At 44.4% G+C, this 24,156-nt stretch overlaps 1 protein-coding gene across 2 annotated transcripts in view; it reads right to left on the reverse strand.

Moving 5' to 3' along the window:
* The window catches only part of DOK5 (docking protein 5), a 154,132-nt gene that overhangs the window by 14,555 nt on the left and 115,421 nt on the right, over nucleotides 1–24,156 (reverse strand). For both annotated transcript variants that reach the window (XM_059038964.2, XM_067013775.1), the window contains exon 6: nucleotides 17,720–17,855. In XM_059038964.2, the coding sequence (XP_058894947.1) occupies nucleotides 17,720–17,855 (136 nt within the window). The remainder of the gene's footprint in view (nucleotides 1–17,719; nucleotides 17,856–24,156) is intronic.

Consider the following 24,156-nt stretch of genomic DNA (forward strand, 5'->3'; position numbering starts at 1 on the left):
AATTACTTTTAAATGTGACTAACATCAGAATGGTAGATGAGTTGGTAATTTCATTTTATTCTTAAACAAAGCAGTCTTACCTTCACATTATTGTACATCCACGCAACAGACTAACCTGTTAGCCAGTAAAAAGAAAAGGGTAGATCTTTATGAAGTGATGTGAAACAATTCTAAAACCAAAGGGCCACCATTCCTTATCTATGTATGTTGGTGGGGAGAGCTCCTCATCACTGGGACAGGTTTGAATACCGTCTATCCACACTGTGATGATTCTCAAATGCATGTCTGTACCTCCCGTCTCTCCCCTAAACCTCAGGCTCCTGCATTTCACAGCCTGCTCCCCACTTCCACCTAGATGTCCAGTAGGCATCTCTCATCTAACATGCACAAACTGGAGCCATCGTTTCCCACACTCCACTCCCCAAAAGCCCTTCTTCTTCTGGGTAAATGGTTCTTCCATTCAACCCGTTGCTCTGTTTAAAGAAGAGAAACCTTTGAGACTACCTTGTTTCCTCTCTATCCTACAAGAAAGTTCAACCATCAGCAAATCCTGTTGTTCAAAATGTATCCAGAATCCACTTTTCACCACCTCCCTCCCCACCATCCTGGATCCACATCATTAGCCCTCACCTGGATGCCCAGAAATAGTCCCTAACTCTGCTTCTTCCTTGTACTCTCGCCTCACCCACCCCCAGTCTTTCCCAAACAGCTGCCAGAGTGCCCCCTTCAAGAGTAAAGCCAGCTTATCTCAGCTTTTCTCAGAACCCTCCAATGACTTCTCAACTGACCCCATGCAAAATCCAAACTCTTGACCACGAACGAAAGGTCACATAGGATGTGACTCCTACTTATTTCTAGACAACACCTCCTACCCCTCTTCTCATTACATCTGCTTCAGAGTCATAGCTTTGTACTTGAACATGCAAAGCACAGAGCTGCCTCGGGGCCTTTGCACTTACTGTTCCCTCTGCCTGGAACAGATGTGGTACATATGTACAATGGAATATTACTCAGCCATTAAAAAGAATGAAAAAATGCCGTTTGCAGCAACATGGATGGGCCTGGAGATTGTCATACTGAGTGAAGTAAGTCACACAGAGAAAGACAACTACCATATGATATCACTTATATGTGGAATCTAAAAGAAAAATGATACAAATGAACTTATTTACAAAACAGAAACAGACTCACAGACTTAGAGAATGAACTTATGGTTACCTGGTGTGTGTGGGGGAGAATGGGGGGGATAGATTGGGAGTTTGGGATTGACATGTTATATGCTGCTATGTTTAAAATAGATAACCAACTAGGACCTACTGTATTGCACAGGGAACTCTCCTCAATACTCTGTAATAACCTAAATGGGAAAAGAATTCGAAAAAGAATAGATACACATATATGTAAAAAAATAAAACAGAAAAAACTGGCCCTGAGAAATTTCCACTCCTCCCTTCCCCCCTCTCTCTGCCAGAGTATCACCTTATCAGGGCGACAAACCTCCTTCATTCTCTCTCCTGTACAATGCAGTCTCCTTCACAGAATTCACCAACTCTTGATACAGTTTTATGTTTATTATCTATTGATGATTGTCTCATTCTCCATAACAATGAGTACACTCTTTGAACACAAGGACTGTTTCTTGTTCTCTGCTGCACTCCTGCTTCCTAGAACAGGATCTGACACAAAGTAAATACTCAGAAAATGAATGTACTTATTAATACGTAGATACCTTTATATCTATCAAGGGATATGACGTTCCAGAAGGATGCAAAAGAAGCTGGTCATGGGTTTGCTTCTGAGGAAGTAAACTGGAGACCTGAGATGATTAAGCATGGGAAAGAGACTTATTTTACCCTGTGTAACATTTTGTACAATTCTATATCATGTGTGAATCAAATATTTTAATCCAAAAGCCTTCTTTTGAAATCTTCAAAGAAAGCATAGCTCTTTTCCTCAATTGCATACCATTCCATGCACTAGTTTAAAGAACTTTGAAACCACGCATAAGGCACTGAGCAATATGTGTGCCTCCGCTCCTCCAAGAACAGGCTTGTAGAGAGGAAAGATCTTCCCACTTCACACACTGTCGTTTTATAGGCCCCCACCAGCCCCAGCCCTAAGCCCCTTGATCCTCTCCAGATGACACTAGAAAATGAAAACGAGGAGAATTTAAAAGGGGAGTAGAAAACAGCTGTCAAAGACGCTTAACCTTAATTTCAAATTTCTAACCAGAGAGAATTACTCCAACTATCCCGTGAATAGTAAACGTGTTTTGAACAGAATCTTTAAAATGTTAGGTTTATTCCTACAAATTCCAGACCAAATGCCTCTCTTAAAAGAGAACAGGGCTTCCCTGGTGGCGCAGCGGTTGAGAGTCCGCCTGCCGATGCAGGGGACGCGAGTTCGTGCCCCGGTCCGGGAAGATCCCACGTGCCGCGGAGCGGCTGGGCCCGTGAGCCATGGCCGCTGAGCCTGCGCGTCCGGAGCCTGTGCTCCGCAACGGGAGAGGCCACGACAGTGAGAGGCCCGCGTACTGCAAAACAAACAAACCAAAAAAAAAAAAAAAACAATAGTCTTAGACAATACTTTTTTAAGTTTTTTGGGTTTTTTTTTGTTTGTTTACAGGCTCCGGACGCGCAGGCTCAGCGGCCACGGCTCACGGGCCCAGCCGCTCCGCTGCATGTGGGATCTTCCCGGACCGGGGCACCAACCCGCGTCCCCTGCATCGGCAGGCGGACTCCCAACCGCTGCGCCACCAGGGAAGCCCGACAATACTTTTTTAAAAAAGTCATAAAAATCAAGCATGTGTTTGTGTAGTTTGTGATCTGTTTACCAGTCTGAGGTAAATCTGTATTTCTGAGGTTTATCAAACACCCTTGTAAAGTTCTAGCAAACTTGTACGGTTTGGCGCCGGGAGTAATTCACTGAGATAACTGCATTTGCTGCATTCTTTAGGGTTCTTTCTGCTTGATGAAGCACGTTCATTTAATCAATACGAACCGCTTAAAATGCTAATTGCTACACTATGTGGCGGTAACCAAATCCTCTGGAAGCGAGAGACGCAGATGCTGTTGGACAAGTTTTGTAATCATTGTGGGTTGATGACAGGAGCTATATCGTCCTGTCTGAACAGAGGTCTGCAGAGCGGCTCCTGCGCCCACCTTTCCTCCACCTACGGGACAGGTGCGCTTCCACTTCAGTTAGAGGAGTGATTTCTTAAAAGGATCTAGCTTTCTCCAGCGAGAGAGCTTAACCACGTGTTCTTGCTTCCGTAAATACATGAAACACCGTGAACATATCCTGCTGAGATGCATGTAAAGACTGGTTAAGGTCCGATATAATTAGACCAGGAGGGAGTTATGGCTGCATTGACACCTCTGTTCTCAGTGCCATGTATGTTCACTGAACGATCGGTGTAAGTCTTACTGCGGATTTTTGTATGTATAAAGGGCATCAAAGCACGCGGTCCCATGCTGTGCTCTCTCTAGCTCCAGTGCCATTTCTTCCAGGGACCAAGGAGCTGGAATCTCAGAGTCGCTTTAGAGCCATAGTTCTCAAAGTGTGGTCCCTGGACCAGCGTCAGCACGACCTGAGGACTTATTAGACATTCAAATTCCAATGCCTCCCCCACACCTGCCGAAACCCTGGAGGTGGAGCCCATCCACCCGTGGCTTAGTGCGCCTTCCAGGTGACTCTGACGCCCGCAGAGGGTGGGCAACCACTGTCCCAGAGGCCACCTGTTCTGCTCCCTCACCTCATCACCGCCCAGACCACAGACACACACACACTCAGGCCCTGGACATTCTCTCTCCTCTACCTCCAAAGCCTCCCAAATTTCCTCCTTCCTTTCAGCTCTCCCACTGACTCACACCCTGGGCTTTACGTTCCTGTCCTGGCTCTTCACTTACTGACTGTAAGCCATGGAGCCTCAATTTCTCCCTCTGTGAAATGGACCTAATATTGCCAATAAAATGCACACCATGAAAAAGAATGAATGAGACCAAGGTTGGCCAACTTTTCTGTCAAGGGCCAAATATTAAATGTTTTCGGCTTTGCAGGCCATCCAGTTTCTATGGTGCCAATGAACCCCCTCTTTTATTTCCATGTGAAAGCAGCCATAACAAAAAATGGTTTGGGTGTAGCAGTGCTCTAATAAAACTGTACTTACAAAAACAAGCACAGGCTAGATTTTGCTCATCAGCCATAGTTTGCCAACCCCTGAATCAGACCTACATGCTACGTGACTTTAAGCTACTCCCATGAGATATTTATCGTTGAATAAGAATACCAGGGGATAGTTTCTTCAAATGTGTAATATGATCACGATTTTGTAAAATCAACAATGACCCCCAAATACCCATATCTTGTGTAGGTATCTATGTGTGTGTCTATCCACCTCTGTGTGTATGTAGATGTCGACTTCTGTGTAGGATTGTATGGGTATGGAGGAAAACATGGAAAGGTAAGTGCATACTTTTAAGTTTTAGGAGTTGCTAAAGAGGAGAAAGAGGCATGCAAACCGATATTAAAGGGAAAAAACAGAGCACAAATCATCTTCTATACGGTTATATTTTTGCAGTTAGTTAAAATTTCCATACATGTGTTTGTGTAAAAATAAATTAAACAGGATTCAAAAAAACCAATCCCGATCTCCAAGGATAGTTGTGAAAATTAAACAAAATAAAGCATGCAGACACTCAGCATCGAGCCAGATGGAGCTGCTCACTCCAACTTTAATTATCCCTCAATTAGACGAAGCCTCCTAACTCAGTTTTCCGTTCACGCTCTCCCTGCCTGCATCCCTGCCTCCCCCTCACCCCTTTCAGTGAATTCTGCACTTGGCAGTTCTTTGGTTCATTCACTCCCCCATTCCACGCATTTATATACTCCGGGCATCATTTACAAGGCATGCACTCTGCTGGGGGCTGGAAACTTAAATGAAACACAGAACCTCTGTTTCCCCCAGGATTTTATAGTAAGTGGCCAGACAGCTAGTTTAAAGCCCATCTTAGGTCACACCACCATCTGCCTGCACAACGGTGTCCCGTCCTCTACAAAAGAGAGCAGACCCTTTCGTAAGCAGAGCTCTCCTGCCCGTGGTGGAGAAGATCCCACACCTATGCTCATATACCTAGTGTCTGGTGTGATTCATACGATGGCACTTAATAAAAAGTGGCTGAATAACTGAGTCACCGATGGACACTGGCTGACGTGACTGAAGAGATGAATCCGTAAGTGGGTGAGAAACCTCCCTCATCTTCCAACCCCTTGCCGTCTTATCCTCTCTAACTCCCAAGTCAACAACGCCGGCGGACTTGGATTTAGTAGGTGCCAGACACGGTGTCAGGAAACCACAGGCAAATTATGCCACCCGGCAAGGTAGGTACTAATACAACCTCCTCCTTCACAGGAAGGGGAACAAACGCTGCAGGTGGGGAAGTGACCTGCCCCGGGACACTGAGCTGGTAAAGATGCCCAGCCAGGATGTAAGACCTGGCCTCCTACTGCAGAGCTAAAGTTCCTATCGGAATCCTGTGTATGTCTCAGGAAAGCACAGAAGATGTCACGAAGACCTTAAAGGATGGGCTCGTGTCCTGTTCATAGTGATAAAAGGCATCTGAATTTTGGAAATAAATTTGATTTTAGAAATAAAATTTTCAAAGCTTAGAGAAGTGGCAAACAGTCGAAGGAGGTGCAAGGAGATGGGAACACCCAGGGAATCTTGAGGAGCAGGATCTCCCAGTGATTCTCCCAGCCCTTGGAGCCCCCACTGTCCCAGGGGCCTTTGCTCCAGTGAAAATCAACCATCTGCCAAACAGGTGGCCATCCTCGGCTTTCTCATGAAACCCGCGCTTCTGGGCTGCCGAATCCAGCTCTGACAGATGCTTGGCAGGAACCACCCAAAGAGCTGTCTTCACTTTCTCCAGCTCCTCGCCCTTGTTCTGACATTTGGAGCAAAAGTGATGGGTATTCCTATCATCAAAGTGTTACCGAGATATCATAGAATACTATTGAACTGTCAAGGAAAGAGAGCGAGCAGAGGCTTACTTCTTGAATGTTACAAACACACACACACACACACAACAGACACACACACACACACACAGAGAGAGAGAGAGAGAAAAGAAAAAGTGAGCAGGAGAGAAAGATTGCTAAGGGAAAGAATGCAGCCGATACTACTTGGTGAGCAGAACTCCGGCTGAAACAATGCCTCCACTGTCGCCTGCAGCTTTGATGAAGCACGCTGTTAGTGGAATCAACCATTTGGGGCCAAATTTCCAAATACAGCATTTGCTGAGCACCAGATGTGCTCAAATGGTCACTTGCATGGGGAATGAAAGTGATTTGCATCAATTTACTAGGAGCCATTTGAATTCTCAGCCATAGGCATAAAATAGAATCACCCCTCCCTTTGCTTCTGGTAACTTGTTACAACTCCTTACCGAGGAAACCCTCTCCCCACCTGTACGCTGAAATTAATAACCTCCAGGACTATTTTCCCCAGCCTCTCAGAGCAGACTCGCTTGGAACCTGCGCCTTGTTTCGGCACTGGGAGGGAATGGGGTTTGGGACTCTGGCTTCATTTTCCTTTTTCTCTATGCTCATAAAGTTGTCTATCCGACCGCTATTTTGCTCATTCAACAAAACTTTAGTAAACCCTGTGCCAGGCCCTGGAATGACTGCAGACACATGGGGCCTAGTCCCCTCCCCTCCAGAGGCCCAGAGCCCTGAGGGGAGCAGCCACTTACTCGGAGGCCAGCTTTTAAAGCTGATGCACAGGCAGATTTCCCACGTGTTCAGAGTGAACCTTGAAACTCAACAGCTCACACTCGACAGAGGCAGGTGCTTTAGTGACAAGACGCCCCGTGCATGTCGGAACTGGGACCGGTGAGGGAAAGAGTGTCTGCTGTCCACTTTGAGCAAGTTCACTGAGTGGAGTGGTGGGCTGGTGAGCAGAAAAAGGCCTGGACCACATCGGCCCTTCGCATTGCAAAGTGGCGGTGCCGAACCCTGGGCATATTTACGAGGTCATGCTGAGTGCCTGGCCCCGCTGAAGCCAGGCAGCAGGCAGAAGCCTTACCTCAGTCTGAGGCTGCCACGTCTTACGGAAGCAACAAACGACAGCGCTCAGCCTCAGCACGCAAATTCCTGATGTCACCCACGTGCATCTCCGCTGCCGCATGGTGAGTCTCCTTCTCCCGGCCCATCCCACGCCACCTTGTGTGAGTGCAAGGGGAATCGCTGCAATGGCTCACATTTGCCGCCTCTTACTATGCCTCTCCTAGGGGCCTCCCATGCTCTAGCTCATGTGAACCACACAACACTGCGAGTCCTAAACACTTACTGCTGTCGCCCGCACATGACATATGAAGTGAACGGGGCAAAAGGAGGCCAAGTTGCATAGCTCAGAAGTGACATTCAATCCTGGACACACTGACCCATCAAATTCTTGCCCAGACTTCAAGCAAAACCTGTCCTGTCTTTAGAGCTGGTTTCTCAACCTCTCGCAATTGACATTTTAGTCAGGTTGTTCTTTGCTGTGGACTACATGATCCTGTGCATTATAGCACGTTTAGCAGCAGCACCCCTGACCTCTGCGCACTAGACGCCAGCAGCATCCCACCTCCAGCCCCCTGCCCAGTGCTGAGAGCCAAAAAAGACTCCAGCTATTGCCAAATGTCTCCTGGGATGCAGTATCACTCCCCACTGAGAACCACTGGCTAAGGGTAAGTATCCTGGTTGCATCCTGTTTACATTTGTTACCCAGGCATAACTCTTGACCAAGGCCAGCTTCAGGGGCTATAACTGTGCAGTCACATAGGGCCCCATGCTGAGAAGGGCCCCATGCTTGATTAGATGCTCTGCTATCACCATCTTGAAAATCTTAATAATTTTTGAAGAAGGGACCCTGCGTTTTCATTTTTGAACCAGGCCTACAAATTACATAGCCAATCCTGCTCTTAATAGGATCAGACTTGACTCTCAAAAGCGTCCCAGCTTGGGAAAAAATTCCTATGGTCACCCTTCTGATTATACATAACAGAGCCTTTAAAAGCTCATCAGGTAATTTTTGCCTTATTGACCTGAAAAATACAAAAGCCGAGTTTACTCTTCTGTAACAGATCACACTGTGACACTCGATGCCTATAACTTGTTTGCATTTCCCATCATAAACTACGAGATGTGTATCTACCCTGACATCTTCCCCAGTAAGAGCCAGAGAAATGGCCATAATCTTCCACAAAAAGAGATTATCAGGGAAACAAATGTCTTGGCAAAAATTTAAAGGACAAGAGGTATGTGTGGTTCTCCTAAACCAGGGGCTGCAAACTTGAATATCTAAATGGGTCATGCAGATCAGATATGAATAAAACCTTCTGGTTATTGAGACAACAAGAAATGACAAGAACTATAAAAAAAACTGAAGAGCAGTCAGCATCTCAAAATGGTAGTTGCTATTCAATTTTGACTCAGGCAGGCACCATGGTACCAGATAGTCTCATTTTTTTCAAAAGATAGAACAATTATTTTATGTGAAACCTTCCATTTTAAACATTGGGAACTAATTTAATCTTTAAAAAATATCATCTGTGCCCATACCTTGTAGCCCAAACAAAAACTGGTCTGCACGTGCCGGCTGATGACATGTGCCCTGCAGCCTTTGACAATCTTAGTTCCTTTTCCCTGCTCTGGCCATTTGGGACACCTACCTGAGTTTTCTTGCTGCCTGCAGGCAAGCCAGTAGATAACTTTACCCCTCCCTCTTGCTACTTACATATTGGAGGAGGATTTGTATTTCATGCTTGGGCAGGTCAATGAATATTTGAGCAGGAACCTATAAAGCGGTCAATTTCCAGTTCTGCAGAAGCAACTGACTGAATCTCCCCCAAAGTGTTGAAACTTCCACAGTTGGTGACAGCCTCTCATCCTGGCGCCTCCTCCGAATGCCCTCTCCATGCTGAGCTCTGGTTGTCCAATTCTGGTCACGCCCAATGCTTTAATATCGTAAGAAAAACACAGCCATACCAGGCAAAGTATGGGTCTGCTGGTGCGACCAAAAGCAGAAACCTCTACTGAAGGATGTCTATGGTGTCTCTAAAAGTGACTGATTCTGGTTAAAATCATAAGTGGCCTCTGATTTTACTGCTAGGTATTTGAGGTTATTGCTTTCTCCTTTGGCAAACTCCTAGGAGAAGAAGTGAATCCACGTGGCTTGGAGGGAGGCAGGAGCAGCAACCATACCTGGCCCCTGGAGCCTAAAATATTTACCATCTGGCCCTTTTCAGAAAATGCTTGCCAACTCTTGGTGGAAATGGATAAATCACTTATTCCCTAACTTCTCAAAATATTAGCTTTAACATGGCGTTGAACTGATTCCATTCATCGCTCAATCCCCATCACCATTCCCTGTCCTCTGCCATGACTGACGTTGGGAAAACCATCTTCCTCAGCATTGCCCATCCGGCTGACCAGATGCACCCCCTGCTCTCATGTGAATAACAGGTTCACATCATGACCTGCTGTCTTGCCATCATCACGCTTTCAACTTACTGCCTACTTATGGAGCCCCCATTTTAAACGTTAATGTTAGTTTTAGAGTTTATAAACAAAGCTACAACCTGCAAGCGACGTTTAACTTGTCTCCTTTTCCCACAGAGGCACAGCCAGCAGCTAAATAATGACCATGGAAAGGCTACAGGAGCTTCCGGCTTGGAGAGCTATTGTATGAAGTCGGGCAGCATTTAGTAACCAGGTGAAAGGACCATGAAAACGTACCACTGCACCTTGCAAGTTATTAGGTTGTTTTAAGAGACTCAGAAGATGACATCTTCCCCCAAATATACAGGAACAAAAGTCATAGCAAATTTAAGGAAGAAGCCCGAGTTGCATCTGCATCTATCCTGTCTAAAGAAACAGTTTAGCCCGTCTTGTCTATTAGTTAACGTAGGTTGATAACACTTAGCCTCTTTTACTTCCTCATGAATTCGCGAAGAGTGCTTTGTGACCTATAATTCCGTTAATTTCATTTTAGCTGAGTAAGTAGAGCACGGTGGCTAAAGTGTGGACACCAGAGCCAGCAACACCTGGATTTAAATCTTGGCTCCATCACTTCTAGCTGTGGGTCCACACTTCAAGCTCCTTAACTATGAAAATGGGATGACAGTGCCCCCGTCGATGCAGTCACGTTGAAGATGAAATGCTAATTCAAGTCTAGCTCTCGGCAGAGCGCCGGGCACATAGTAAGTTCTCAATGAACATCAGATCCGTTATCATCTCCAGCAGCAGCAGTCACAGGAACGCACAGCTAACTCGGGTTCATCTGAAAACTCAGCTAGGCACAAACTTCTCCAAAAAGATGATCTCATCCCTTGACGGAGACCCCACTTCTAGCACCTGCAAACTTCCCTACCAAGCTTTTAAAAGTCGTTCTTTCTTATCCTGCATTTTTATGCATTCAAGTGGGAGGATCCTTCCTCTTTCTCACCAGTATATCCATTCAGTTTGCCATATGCCAGAAGTTCAACTGTTTCTGTTCCCGTAAATATAATTCTGCAGCTACGGTTTTTAAAAAATTAATGGAAGAGACAGACACACAGCGAAATATAAAAGCCCCTTCTCAGACCCTCAAACCCCAGTCCTGCTCCCCAAAGGTAACCAACATTACCCAGTACGTTTGTATCCGGCCGGAAGTTCACCCTCCGTGCTGACAGAGCACGTGCGAGTGAGTGCCTGTGGGCGTGTCAGTGTGAGTGTGTCGGGCTCCGCCTACTGTCCTGCCTTTTCCTCATCCACGTGCTTCACGCAAGTTCGACAGTACCAAGTGTGGCCCTATTGAGCTGCCTCATTTAATTCCTGTTACATCATGTGCCATAACTTATCTAATTGTCCCCTCTGGGTGCTATCGCCGCTATGACACACAGGCTCCCCAAGCACGGGGACTTCCTCTTCTTCAGTTACTTCCCCAGCACCCCGTGGACACCAGGGCTTATTTAGCAAATGTCTGTAGAAGGGCGGAACGTAAGCAAAAAGGAATAACTCCATTTGTGTCCACATCATCTTTGCTTCTGGTAGCACGTTTTTAGAGTAAATTCCTAGATGTACTATTGCTGAGTAAAGAGACAGGCGAATCGAGTTTTGATCAACAGGGACAAATTGCCCTCTAAAGGGCACCAGAGCAAATTGAATCACAGGATTATACTGTTGCGTGTTTTGAAGGGTTTAAATCATAACTTCTTATCTAAATTTCAAGCTCCCTTAAAGATGCAAAAAAAAAATTTTTTACATCTTTGCAAAGATCTACTTTGCAAGCGGTAGATAGATGTTCAGTAAAAGATTTTTGAATTATAATTAATATACCAAGCTGTGAAAAGGGAGTGGATATTCAGGAGTGAAAAAAAGTTGATAACTGCTTTAAGTAGTACACTAAAAAAAAAAAAAAAAAAAAATCTGTAAGTTAATGCAATTAACTAGAGCTCATAAACAGAAGAAGAGGTAAAACCTGATTTTTCTGTGGGTGGATGAGTGGGGACAGAGTTGTGAGAAGACTGTTTCTACACATAAAATCCCAGCAGGTGTGGGTCTTTTTCAGTCTGAGTAGTAGTGAAATTGATTCTATGCTTTCTTGGATGCCCTCTATGTTTAAAAAAAAAAAAAAAAAAGTGTAGACTATCATTTTTTAAACTAGATTGACTATAAATTGCTTTGGTTTGCAGAACTGTAGAAGAGTTCCACTTGAATTCTACAAATTCATTAACAAATTTTATGTGCAAAACCAAGTCTGGAAGTAAATCAGTTAAACAACAACAAAAAAGAGGGGACACGGAAACAGCTCAGATTAAACTCCCAAACGTGGAAGGCACAGTCGGCGCTGCAGAGGATGGGGGAGACGTCACCCTGGGGCCTGAATGTCCCCCCCAGGGGAGCCCGGCCCTGCAGCCCCCAAGGGAGCTGCTAAATTGCCATCCTTCTCCACCTTGTCACTCTCGCCTCGAAGGAATTTCTAAAAATGACACAGGCCCGATCGTGGAATGAGGAACATGCCCACACGGCCACTCCTTGCCCCCAAATTAGACTCTGTGACAGACACTGGTCTCCAAGGCGGCAAAAATAGCTGGCTGCTCCGGGGGAGTCCCAAACCGCCCCGGCAGAGTTTCCCCTTAGCTGCGCCAGCAAGGCAGCTGGCAGCTCGTGAACAAACGAGTTCCTGCGGCTCCATTCAACAGTGAGTCCTTCCCCTAATACCCCAGGCCCGCCCACCCTCGTCTACACCCTATTTAGAATGAATCATAATACACTGAATTTAAAAAGAGAGGAGGTGGGGGAAGAATTACGAGAAACATGATTGCTATCTGGTCCCGAAAGTACCAAAAGAAAAGCGATTTCTTACAACAGTAATTTTTTTAACATATACTCTGAGTGGATATGTATTTCTGAAAGGTACTCTGATATTCAGGGTAATTTGGAAATGCTAAGGCAGTTCTCAGTGCGGATACAAGAGAGAAACAGAAGCTCTTTAAAACCCTTCTGGGGAGTAAGGCATTGTGGCCAGAGGTAGAGGTTTAGGAACCAAATAAAAGGATCCTGCCTTTCTGGCTCCAACAGTAATGAGCTCTCTGGCTGCGGGCAAGTGACTTAACCACTGTGAGCAGCTGTTTTCTCGTCGATAAGATCTGGAGAGTCATTCCTTCCAGGTCAAGGGTCATGAATAATACTCCCTTGACTTATAAGACCCATGGGATCACGGGCTTTACCTGTCAATTACCGCTACATCCTGCAGCACATAACAGCATATTACGTCCGCAATAGACATATACGAATGAACTAATAAATGAGAACGAATGAATAAGTCTACTTCACAGAGATATCGTGGTGATTAGAGAAAAAGTGAGTAAAGTGCCTGGCTTGGTAAGTGGTATGGTTGTGGTTGATAAAGAGCCTGGCATTTAGCAGACGCTTCATAAATAAATGGCATTATTAGCAACACACCACAAAGCAGGAAACATACTTAAAAGGTAAAATCAAAGCACAAAATAAACATTATTCCAGAAGTTTGCACGGCATGGGGACAGACACTAAGGTGGCCCCCTGATCTCCTCCTCCAGGTGTGCACACCCTTGTGTGGTCCCCTCCCTCTCGTGACCGTGGGAAGGACGTGTGACTTGCTTCCAACCAATAGCCTGTGACGGGATGATGGGACGTCACGACCATGGTTAGGATACATAGGATTGTGGCCCCCATTTTGCAAGGAGTCTTGCTGGCTTTGGTGAAGCAAGTGGTTATGCTGGGAAGCCCACATGACAAGAAGCTGAGGGTGGTCCCTGGGAGCTAAGGATGGCCTCCATCCACCAGCCAACAAGAAACTGAGGCCCTTGATGGTGCAGCCCCAAGGAACTAACTTCCACTATCAACCACTGTGAGCTTGTGAGTGGGTCATTCCCCAGTCTAACCTTAAGATGAGACTAGAGTATCTCAGCCTTGTGAGAACCGGAAGCCGGGGGGCCATGTAAGCCATGCCAACATCCCTGACCCACGGCAACTATGAGATAACATACGTGTGCTGTTTTAGGGTGCACAGTTTGTGGCACTTCGTTACACAGCAACAGAAAACTTATACATGCAGTAACATAGGCAGGACATCGATTGGCCATAGCATGGCTAGCACGTGCCCAGAGGAGGACCACTTGCTGAGTGACAATGGAGAATGGTAAGGACCACGGAGAACGGAAGACCCCCCTTCTACCTAAAGAGGGAAGGCACCACCAGGCATATCCGATGGTTGCCACGTGGGGGTGTGAGATCAGTGTGGCCTTTTCACTTTTTTTTTTTTTTTTTTTTTTGTGGTACGTGGGCCTCTCACTGCTGTGGCCTCTCCCGTTGGGGAGCACAGGCTCCGGACGCGCAGGCTCAGCGGCCATGGCTCACGGGCCCAGCCGCTCCGCGGCATGTGGGATCTTCCCGGACCGGGGCACGGACCCGCGTCCCCTGCATTGGCAGGTGGACTCTCAACCACTGCGCCACCAGGGAAGCCCGGCCTTTTCACTTTTTAAGATAGTACAGAAATCTGAGTTTTATGTGAAACCTCTTAACTTTTATATGTCAGCCCTTAATTTGGAATCTTTAGAACAGCAGTGACCTGATCTCACGCAGGGCAAAGAAAACGTGTCTATAGGGGCTTAACTCCGAGAGAAAGTGTCAAGTGGGGTTATCCCAGCATACCTGCTCCAAACTGGAGCCCCACTACTTCCCAGCTGGTGGTGCTGGGCCCTCCATCCAAGGATCATTGGGAGGGTTAGAAAGTACACACGAAGTCCTTAAAATATTGTCTGCTACACAGTAGAGACACGATACATTTTTATTATTTTCGATATTATTATTGTATTAGTTACCTATAGCTGTTGTAACAAATTCCCACAACACTGGTGGCGTACAACCACACAGATTTATCCCCTTACGGCCCTGGAGGCCAGAAGTCTGAAATCAGATTCACTGTGCTATAAAGTCAAGGTGTCAGCTGGGCTGGTTCCTTTTGGAGGTTCCAGGGGAGAATCCATTTCCTTGCTTTTTCCAGTTTCTAGAGGCCACCTATATCCTTTGGGTCACATCTCTTTCTACCTTCAAACCATCAGCACAGACCCTTCAAAAATCTCTGTCGGTCCCTCTGCTTCCATCTCGCCACATCACCTTCTCTCTGGCTCTCACTCCTCCGGCTTCCTTCTCACAAGGACCTTGTGATGACACTGCGTCCACCTGGATACTCCAGGACAGCCTCCCCATCTCAAGAGCTTTAACTTAATCACATCTGCGAAGTCCCTTTTGCCACATAAGGTAATGTGCACAGGTTCCAGGGATTAAGGTAGGAAAGATTGGGGGGAGCTATCGTTCAGCCTATCACAATCATAACTATGATGGTGATGATAATAAAATAAAAGTTATTATTACTATCTGACCCACAAGTCTCCTCTTTCTGACTTCTGGGATTCAAGGTCATAAGTCTGATCCAAACCCCTTCACTCAAGGCTGCAACTTCAAACTGTCATGCGTTCCACAGTGAAGCATTCTGTCTTGGGAGTTAGTGGCAGCTAACAGTGGGTTAGGGCTTCCTAATAATGAGGTTAGCTTCACCATCTTTCTCCATTCGTGACCTTGACCATCTCAGAGAAGCAAGCCAGTAGTGGCGTAAAGGCAATTCCCAGTCAAGAACACAGCCAATCTGTGTGGATCCACTCCCAGTGACCAGAAAATGCAAAACTCTAACTTAGGGGCTTTTGTCATCACCTTCATTTGTTTCATTTTAGCACAGTATCTCTTTTCTCCCCTAATCAGAGATGGATTGAAGGATGTTGATTTTTAAGCGTTTCACAATCCCCAGTTTAACTTCCTTGAGATTCAGGTCCCGTTTTGAAGCTTACTCATTTCCATCTAAAACAGGATGTGTTTACTTGTAAAATCATTCATTTTATAGAGCTTGTTAAGCATACAGCAAATTAAGAGCAAACAACATTATATTCCAGTTAAATCTGCAAAAGGATGATCTGAACGAATTACTCACACTACTGATTAATTTTTAGTGGAAGTAATGAGGAGGCTGTAAATGGAAAAATATGTGCCTGCAGAACCTGCTTTTCAAGTAGATAATAATGTATGCTAATCGATGGCTTTACAAAAAGGTAACCTTAAAAAAACTTCTTCAGACCCTTAAAGGCATCTTGCATAGCTCACAACTTTAATGCAATGACATTGCCCTGTAAGTTCAAAACGACTTGAATTCTCCTCCCTCCCTCCTTCTCTCCCTCTCCCTCTTTCTTTCTCCCTTCCTTTCTTCCTTCCTTCCTCGCTCTCTCTTTCTTTCCATCCATGCATTTACCTACCTCTATTACAATATCCAGAATTGGGAAGCATATGGGGAAATGCATACCAAGACTATATTAGTTCAGAAAGAACATTTCTAAATGGTTGGGGAAAAAATCAGAACAAGAATATTTTGTGATATGTGAAGATTACATGAAATGTGAATGTCAGTGTCCATTCATAAAGCTTCTTCTGGAACAAAGCCATACCCACTTGATTCCATATTACCTATGCTCGCTTTTGCTTTACAGTGGCAAAGTTAAACGGCTGCAGCAGAAACCATCTTTGACCACAAAGCCTAAAATATCACTGTCTCGCCCTTTACTAAAGTTTTGCTGATCCCTGCTCTAAAATCCCACAGTGCTGCATGCACAAGTCGTTCCGGAATAATCTGGGGATGCTCTGGGATAGATCATACTACATGCTTTTCCCATCTTTAAATCCAACCACCCCACATGGTTAAATCATAACTTTTCAAATGGCCCTAACCTTACCATGCCAACCCAGTTCCTTTTGGTTTTGCAGATTTCCTTCCAGATGTGAATCTCTATGCATGTATTTGCAGCCACACTGCATGATTTGCATTATTTAACTGTTGTACATTCATTTGGGATTTTGTAAATTTACTTAAAGAAGAAACTCATGAATCATAATCGTCTGTACAATGCACAGTCCCTGGCACTAAGCAATGAACAGAGTAGGTGTTCTGAGAGAGCATTTACGTACGCTCATGTGTATCTGCGTTTGCAGTGTTTTTATACGTTGATGACTATGAAGGTTTATCCACTAGAGATGGCAAATGCATGGCTGTGGGCAGGATGGAGTCTTACAGGTAGGTTTCCTTTGTCCCACAAAGCATTATTGGTTTTTGTTGTTGGTTTCAGCTGGAATTAATTTCCAACAGTTACAAACGGGAAGATACTATAAACAGTCAAATTCTTGACTTATCTGGAAAAAAATCAAGAGCTCTCCTACACGGAAACCACGATCTCATGTCGACAGTTGTCTGGTCTTGAGCTTTTGACATTTCACCCCAGTTTCCTCTCAGCCCTCTTCTCTCACCTTCATTTTCTCTCTGACCTCTGCTGACATTTGAAAAGACAACTTCTGCTCCAGTTAAAAATATTATATATATTTATAGATATAGATATATATCTATATTTATAATATAGATATATTATATATATCTATAGATAGATAACCCACATAGCCGTGTCTATAGATGTCCATACATATCCAGATTGATTTTAATGTACATACACACACGCTGCAATGGACTGAATATTGTGTCCCCCACCCCCAAATTCATATGCTCAAATCTTAACCCCCAAAGTGATGGCATTAGAAGGTAGGGCCTATGGGAGATGCTTAGGTCATGAAAGCAGAGCCCTCGTGAATGGCATTAGCGCTCTTACAAAAGAGACCCCACAGAGATCTCTCACCCTTTCTGCCATAATGAGACACAGTGAGAAGACAGCCATCCATGAACCAGGAAGCGGGTCCCACCAGAATCTGCCGGCACCTTGATCTTGGACTTCCCAGCCTCCCAGTGAGAAATAAATAAATTTGTTTTTCATAACTCACTCAGTCTATGGTATTTTGTTGTAGGAGCCCACAGTGATTAAACACACAGGTAACAACTGAGGCACAAAGTGGGTGAGCAGACGACGAGGCAGTGTATAGTTACTCTGTTACCAGGTGGCCTTTTGGAGCTTTCCAAGGGTGGCATTTAATCCAAGTACTACATTGCTGAGTACAGGAGTAAATCTTCTGCCCAAAAATATACTGACCATGTTTTCAGCACAAAGATTCCAAGACTGAATTCTACAGCGGCGTACGCTGGGTCATAAGCAAGAAATTCCACACGTACCATTGAGTTTTTCACGCTCTGTAGCAAGCGTTCGTGCTGCTCGGCTATGGCCAAGGCAGCAGAGTGGACTTTCTGGTAGATGGCCTCCCCGTCTCGCGTTTGAAAGATAAACAGCCCTTCTCCAGTCTCACACATCCTGCGAAAACAAAGACAGAGAGCTTCTGAAAACCAGCTCCTCCAAGTTCAACGCACCTGAAGCCTAGAACAGTCTGATACGAGGCTCATTTACTTTGTATGAGATGAGGATTCTTGTTCACATGTGCTAAACAGAGTTAGCTAGAATCAAAGTGTTCGATGAATTGGTATTAATAAGGACAGGGAACCAATCACTCTAAGCCAACACGGTGCCCAGTGTTTTTTGTCCTGAAGGTTTTGTCATAGAAGGTTAATGGGGCTTCCCTGGTGGCACAGTGGTCGAGAGTCCGCCTGCCGATGCAGGGGACGCGGGTTCGTGCCCCGGTCCGGGAGGATCCCATGTGCCGCGGAGCGGCTGGGCCCGTGAGCCATGGCCGCTGAGCCTGCGCGTCCGGAGCCTGTGCCCCGCGACGGGAGAGGCCGCAACAGTGAGAGGCCCGCGTACCGCAAAAAACAAAACCAAACCAAAAAAAGCTGTTTCTGGATTCTTAGTATAATCCCTCTACTTCCTGTATGGCTCTCAAAGAGGACACCTGAGCTAAGGCCTTCCCATCACAGCCCACGAATGAGAAACTCATCAGAAACGGCGCCATGTAGCTCAGAGGTCAAAGAAGGATGCTATGACTCTCAGATTCTGTCCTAACCTTCCTTACAGACAATGGCTTGAAGAATGATTTCATTTCCAAAAGCAACTATGCTTTCCCAAATCACAGATCAAATTTTACTCTAGGTGTTCACTCCATGAGATGAACCAAACACAGCTAAGAGGTTTTTTTTTAAATGAACATAACTTTGCTGAATTAATGTGTGGAACATAACAGAAGTTACTCAAGGAAAGCTAGATGGGTTTCGACATTAATGTTAAGGATTAAGAAGAGGATCATTTCTACCTCAGACTGTTAAAAAAATGAATTATATTAATAAGGGAAGATAGGTACACATAATTAGGCAAGAACCAAATAAATGTGTTTTAACCACTATATATACACACACACACACACATACATACATATATGTGTATATATATATATGTATAGTGTGTTAAATATAATTAATAAATATATTTAATTACTCTAAATATTTTTAAAGACTTGGACAAAATCCTATTTTCAAGGATAATTTTTAAAAGGATTTTTTTAAAGTTCTGATTTTGAAACACACATATATCAAAGATAAACTAAGAGGTTGTTTTGGTTTTAAAGAATACTATTTAATTATTATATTATTTATAATTATTAATAATTACTTAATTATTCTAAAATACAATTCCACTCCTTCCACCTCAGAATCTCTTGCTGAAAAACTGAATACTGGCCTTAATGCCTGAGTTTTGCTCACATCTAGGCTCACACATAAATAACTTTTTAACACAGCATGGAAACCAAGCAAATTTTCACCCCAAACCTGTTAAATATTTTATCTGTTCCAGTCTATGCAGTTAGTGCAATAAGAAAGGAAGACTTACCCTTATTTTCCACAGTTGGCTCAATACCATGGCCATATGGCAATTTTCAGCACATATAGCATTGCATACATTAATTGGTCAAATCCTGCCTCGCTTGAATTTCACTAATATGGACCATGTAAGAAGAAAGGAAAACTAGAAGGCTCTTTCAACCAGCTAATATAAAGAACTAGCTTATGAGGTTGATCATGTGATCTTAATTATTAAGTCATCCTAATCCAAGGAAGAACTAAAAACTAAAATTCAAAGCATATTTACTCAAGTCCCATTTCCTTCCTGAAGACTTCCTAAAATACTTCAGTCCTCACTTCTATCCCCTCTTCATTTGATCCACCATATAAATTTGATGCTGCCACTTGGCACCTAATTCCGCAAGGTTTTAATTTTTTCACACCTCTTTTTTTTCCATCAAATACGGAAATATAATTTGTTAAGAGGAGGGTAACCTCAATCAATTATTTAAGAGGAAGAAGTGGTCTTCTGTTTCCTCCAGGGCAGAGGTCACTTTTACTTACTTAGATGCCAACCTTGGTTCCAGAAAGGATGAAGGCACCTGTTACTGGGAAACATTTGTAGGATGATTGATTCATAGCAAACCCTGCAGCTGCATTTCTAAAACTTGACAATCTAGTGGCTTTTAAGGTTTTTGTAAGGGCAACCCACAGTAATAAATATACCTTAGATTGTGGCCTAGTATATCTGTTGATCTATTTATCTATCACCTAGTTATTATTCAGCTATTTATCTATCATCAATTTATAATGTTAATCTTTTCTATTATATTTTTTAATACCAGTGTTGAAGTGCTTAATTTACATTATGACACACTAACTGGTGAAACCTACTCTTTGAAAATCACTCTTTTTATCCAATGTCTGCTTTTGGTTAACATAATGAAGCCACAACCATCCTTTAATGACATTTGACTCTCTCAATAATTACTGTGATCAAAAACAAACTAAATCAAAACAGAGTATCAAGTATTCTTGAAAGTACACAGACTTTCCCAGCCTCCACCTAAGGATCTGAAAGACACAGACTCTCACACACATACACACACTTACACATACCACACTCACACATACACACTTACCACTTATAGAAAGACCAAGGAGTCACAGCCTCAAATTCCATCAGGGTTCAGACAAAGAACGTGAATGGATAAAGATGCTCAGACCTTGTACAACACACAGCCACCTAGAGGGAGCGTAGCTAATGGATAACAGCCACCAGTCAGCCCTGGTCACATTTAAATGGGGAATGCGAGCCCACTGTAGCCACACTTCTGATTGTCTAAGAGGAATCAGAAATTTTGATTTTTATATGAAATAATCCGAATTTTTAATGTTGGCAACTTTTTCCTTTGGTTTTTTCTGTTTAAGCTGTGGGAGCCAAAATGCCTCTAAGGACCAGATCTGGCCAAGAGGCCACCAGTTTGCATTAAAGGCACAAACATGCACTAAAGAGCTCTAAACAGAACAGGAATTAGGCCTTTGGTTTGCCTGATTGTTGGGACTTTCATCCATACTGTTCAAAGGTATATGCTCTTCGGTGGGACAGCAGCAACCCAGAAAGCGTGGGTAATGTACAAAAATTGCCCTCAGATGCTCTTCCACACGGTCTCTTCTAACCTCTACCCACGAGTTCTTTTATTTCATTCACGCCCCTCAACCCAACAGACTTGTTGGGCGCTGTTTCTAGAAATTTATTTAGCGATTTATTTTTGGCTGCGTTGGGTCTTCGTTGCTGCGCGCGGGCTTTCTCTAGTTGTGTCGAGCAGCGGCTACTCTCCGTTGCGGTGCGCGGGCTTCTCACTGCGGTGGCTTCTCTTGTGGCAGAGCATAGGCTCTAGGCACGTGGGCTTCAGTAGTTGTGGCTCGCGGGCTTCAGTAGTTGTGCCACACGGGCTTAGTTGTTCTGCGGCACGTTGGATCCTCCCGGACCAGGGCTCGAACCCGTGTCCCCTGCATCGGCAGGTGGATTCTTAACCACCATGCCAGCAGGGAAGTCTCTGGTGCTGCTTCATAAGCAGCTTTACAAGCCATTTAAAATGTTATTAGAGGCCTTTGGCAAAATAATATAATGGGCCAACTTCCCAAGGCAAGTAAGAAGAAAATAGGGGGGAAAAAGAAAAAAGGAAAGGAAGTCCAAAGAAAAGCACATCAAAGGGGTAATGGTCTTACATAACCTAATACGGCTACGTCTGCTTCACATCTCTGGAGAAACACAACACAGAGCAAAGATGTTCTAATGGGTTCATCTATCACAGACTTGTAAATACACAGTCTTGATTTTTTTCTTTTTGGCCACACCATGCAGCTTGCAGGACCTTAGTTCCCCAACCAGGCCCACGGCAGCGAAAGCACTGAGTCCTAACCACCGAACTGCCAGGGAATTCCCTTCAAGTCTTGACTTTTAATGGTCCTGATTCCTTTCTTTCTCTTTACCCACTGACTTTGACCTTGGACACTTCTAGCATCCGAAGCCATCCCAAATGCCCCAAGCCTCTTTCCTGATGGCCTTATGCTAACAGGACCAGTGGATGGAAACCCAGAGGAAGTAAAATAATGAGTTGAAGTTGGGCCTTTCCTATGTCCTTTGTGAAGATAAGGATTCAGATATAAGAACTCTGTGGCCATACAGATGCACATATAGCTTTGAATTTCTCAGTAACTACTTTGCCTAAATGATATGCCTGTCACTCCAAACCATGGATGATGCAATTAGTTAAGAATCCATAAGAAAACCAAGAGCTCAGAAAGTACTGGGAAATTCATTCATTCATGCACACAGTAAGCATGTATCAAGGCAGCGTGAAATAAAAGGCTTGGTAAGGGTACAGACTCGGGCTCGAGGCCGCCTGTCCAGGAGTGCCCCTTACCAGCTTTGTGCCTGGTACGCGTTAGTTAACTTCCCTAAGCCTGCACACCCATCTGTAAAAGAAATATAATGATAGTAACTGTCACCTAGATTTACTAAAAGTATTAAATATGATACTCAGAATGCACAAAGCACATCTTCAAATAATGTGTGCTTCCATTATTTCACTGGAATGTAAGCTCCACGTGGACAAGGATTGTTTTCTAGTTTATTCACAGCTTTTCAACCAGGGCCCAGCACAGGACTTGGCCTATATTTAGTGTCCAATAAATAACTGTAGAATAGAGTAGGAAACAGCAGACGGGGCTAGGAAAGGAGTGACTGAGAACTGGACCCAGGCTTCCTTGAGCAAGTTTTATTTAAACTGAGCGGTCACTGAGCCACCGTGGGGAGGGGAGTGGTTTGGATGAGAAAGCAGGGAGAACAGTGCGACAGAAACAACTGCACGCAGAATGCCTTGAGGCGGGACAGAGTCAAGAGGCGAGATGACACGTGGGAGAGAGGGCGGCGGGAGGGGCGGCCCGCATGCCGTGACCCACGAGGGCTCTGAAACAATGCTCTTCGCTATCTCCAAGTCACCACCTGGATGCAACAGCTTGCACTGGCCCTGACGCCCAGCTTTCTAGTCTTTGCTCCTCCCCTTTGACAATGACATTCCACACCAACATAGTTTATTAGAAAAATACTCACGGAATTGAAATTACGAAGACCAAAGTGAATGACCTCACAGGGGACAGTATTAATAAGCAAACTTACGAAGTTAGAAAGCCAATCGACTCAACAGTTCCTCACTTTCAAGATGTATTTTGTGCATGTGTGTGTGTACGTGTGTATGTGTGTGTCTTTAGGATATTTAAACATTGCTAAAAGCACACTGTATCTTACCCTCAACATGTATATTTAAGATAATCCTTCCTTCTCTCCATCCCTGTCATAGGGGTTATTAGATCAGTATTGATTTTTCACTTTCACGATGATATATAATAACTGAAAGAATGTGGTACTTCTCACACTAACATTAGGCAAAGCATAATAGCAGCTGCAACGGATGTAAACAAAGGTAAAGGCACAGGCTTTGTCTTTGAGGAGTTTACATTTGTTTGGTTAGACAAGATCTACGTATGCGAATGGGTTCAAACATAATATAATGGTAGACTGAGCCGTTACAGGTCAGAGGAACAATCAAGAAAGGAAAGGTATAAGGCTTCCCTGGTGGCGCAGTGGTTGAGAGTCCGCCTGCCGATGCAGGGGACGCGGGTTCGTGCCCCGGTCCGGGAAGATCCCACGTGCCGCGGAGAGGCTGGGCCCGTGAGCCATGGCCGCTAAGCCTGCGCGTCCGGAGCCTGTGCTCCACAACCAGAGAGGCCACAGCGGTGAAAGGCCCGCGCACCGCAAAAAATAAATAACTAAATAAACTGTTTCTCACCACACAAAAAGCTAATTACGTGAGGTGATGAAGGTGTTTACTAACCTTATTGTGGTGATCATTTTGCAATACATACGTGTATCAAACCATCACCCTGTACACCTTAAACTTACATGATGTTCTGTATCATTTATACCTCAATAAAGCTGGAAAAATAAATAAATTAAATAAAAAACACACCTTAAATTTTTTTTAAAGATGGCCACAAGACAGGAGGCATTGGTGAGTGTCTAATTTCTTTTTCCGAAGGCCACAAGAAAGTCATCCTTTCCTTTACGGATTTCATATGCTAGAACCCACCACAGAAGCTCAAAGGTAAGAGGGGACCTAGCTAAGCTTCTTACGATGGCCTGTCTTGTCTGTGTTCACACCCACCCACCTAGCATGGTGTCTGGCAGAGACCAGACAGGCAATAATGAAAGATCTTTAAAGATGATGATTCAAGAGGTTACTCTGTAGAGTGGAACAGGCACTGTCCCTTCCGATTTCACACACGCCTCCCCTCAAGCAATATTTATCATACGATTATAC

The sequence above is a fragment of the Kogia breviceps genome, chromosome 14, assembly GCF_026419965.1.
Source record: "Kogia breviceps isolate mKogBre1 chromosome 14, mKogBre1 haplotype 1, whole genome shotgun sequence".
In the NCBI taxonomy this organism is placed as follows: Eukaryota; Metazoa; Chordata; class Mammalia; order Artiodactyla; family Physeteridae; genus Kogia; species Kogia breviceps.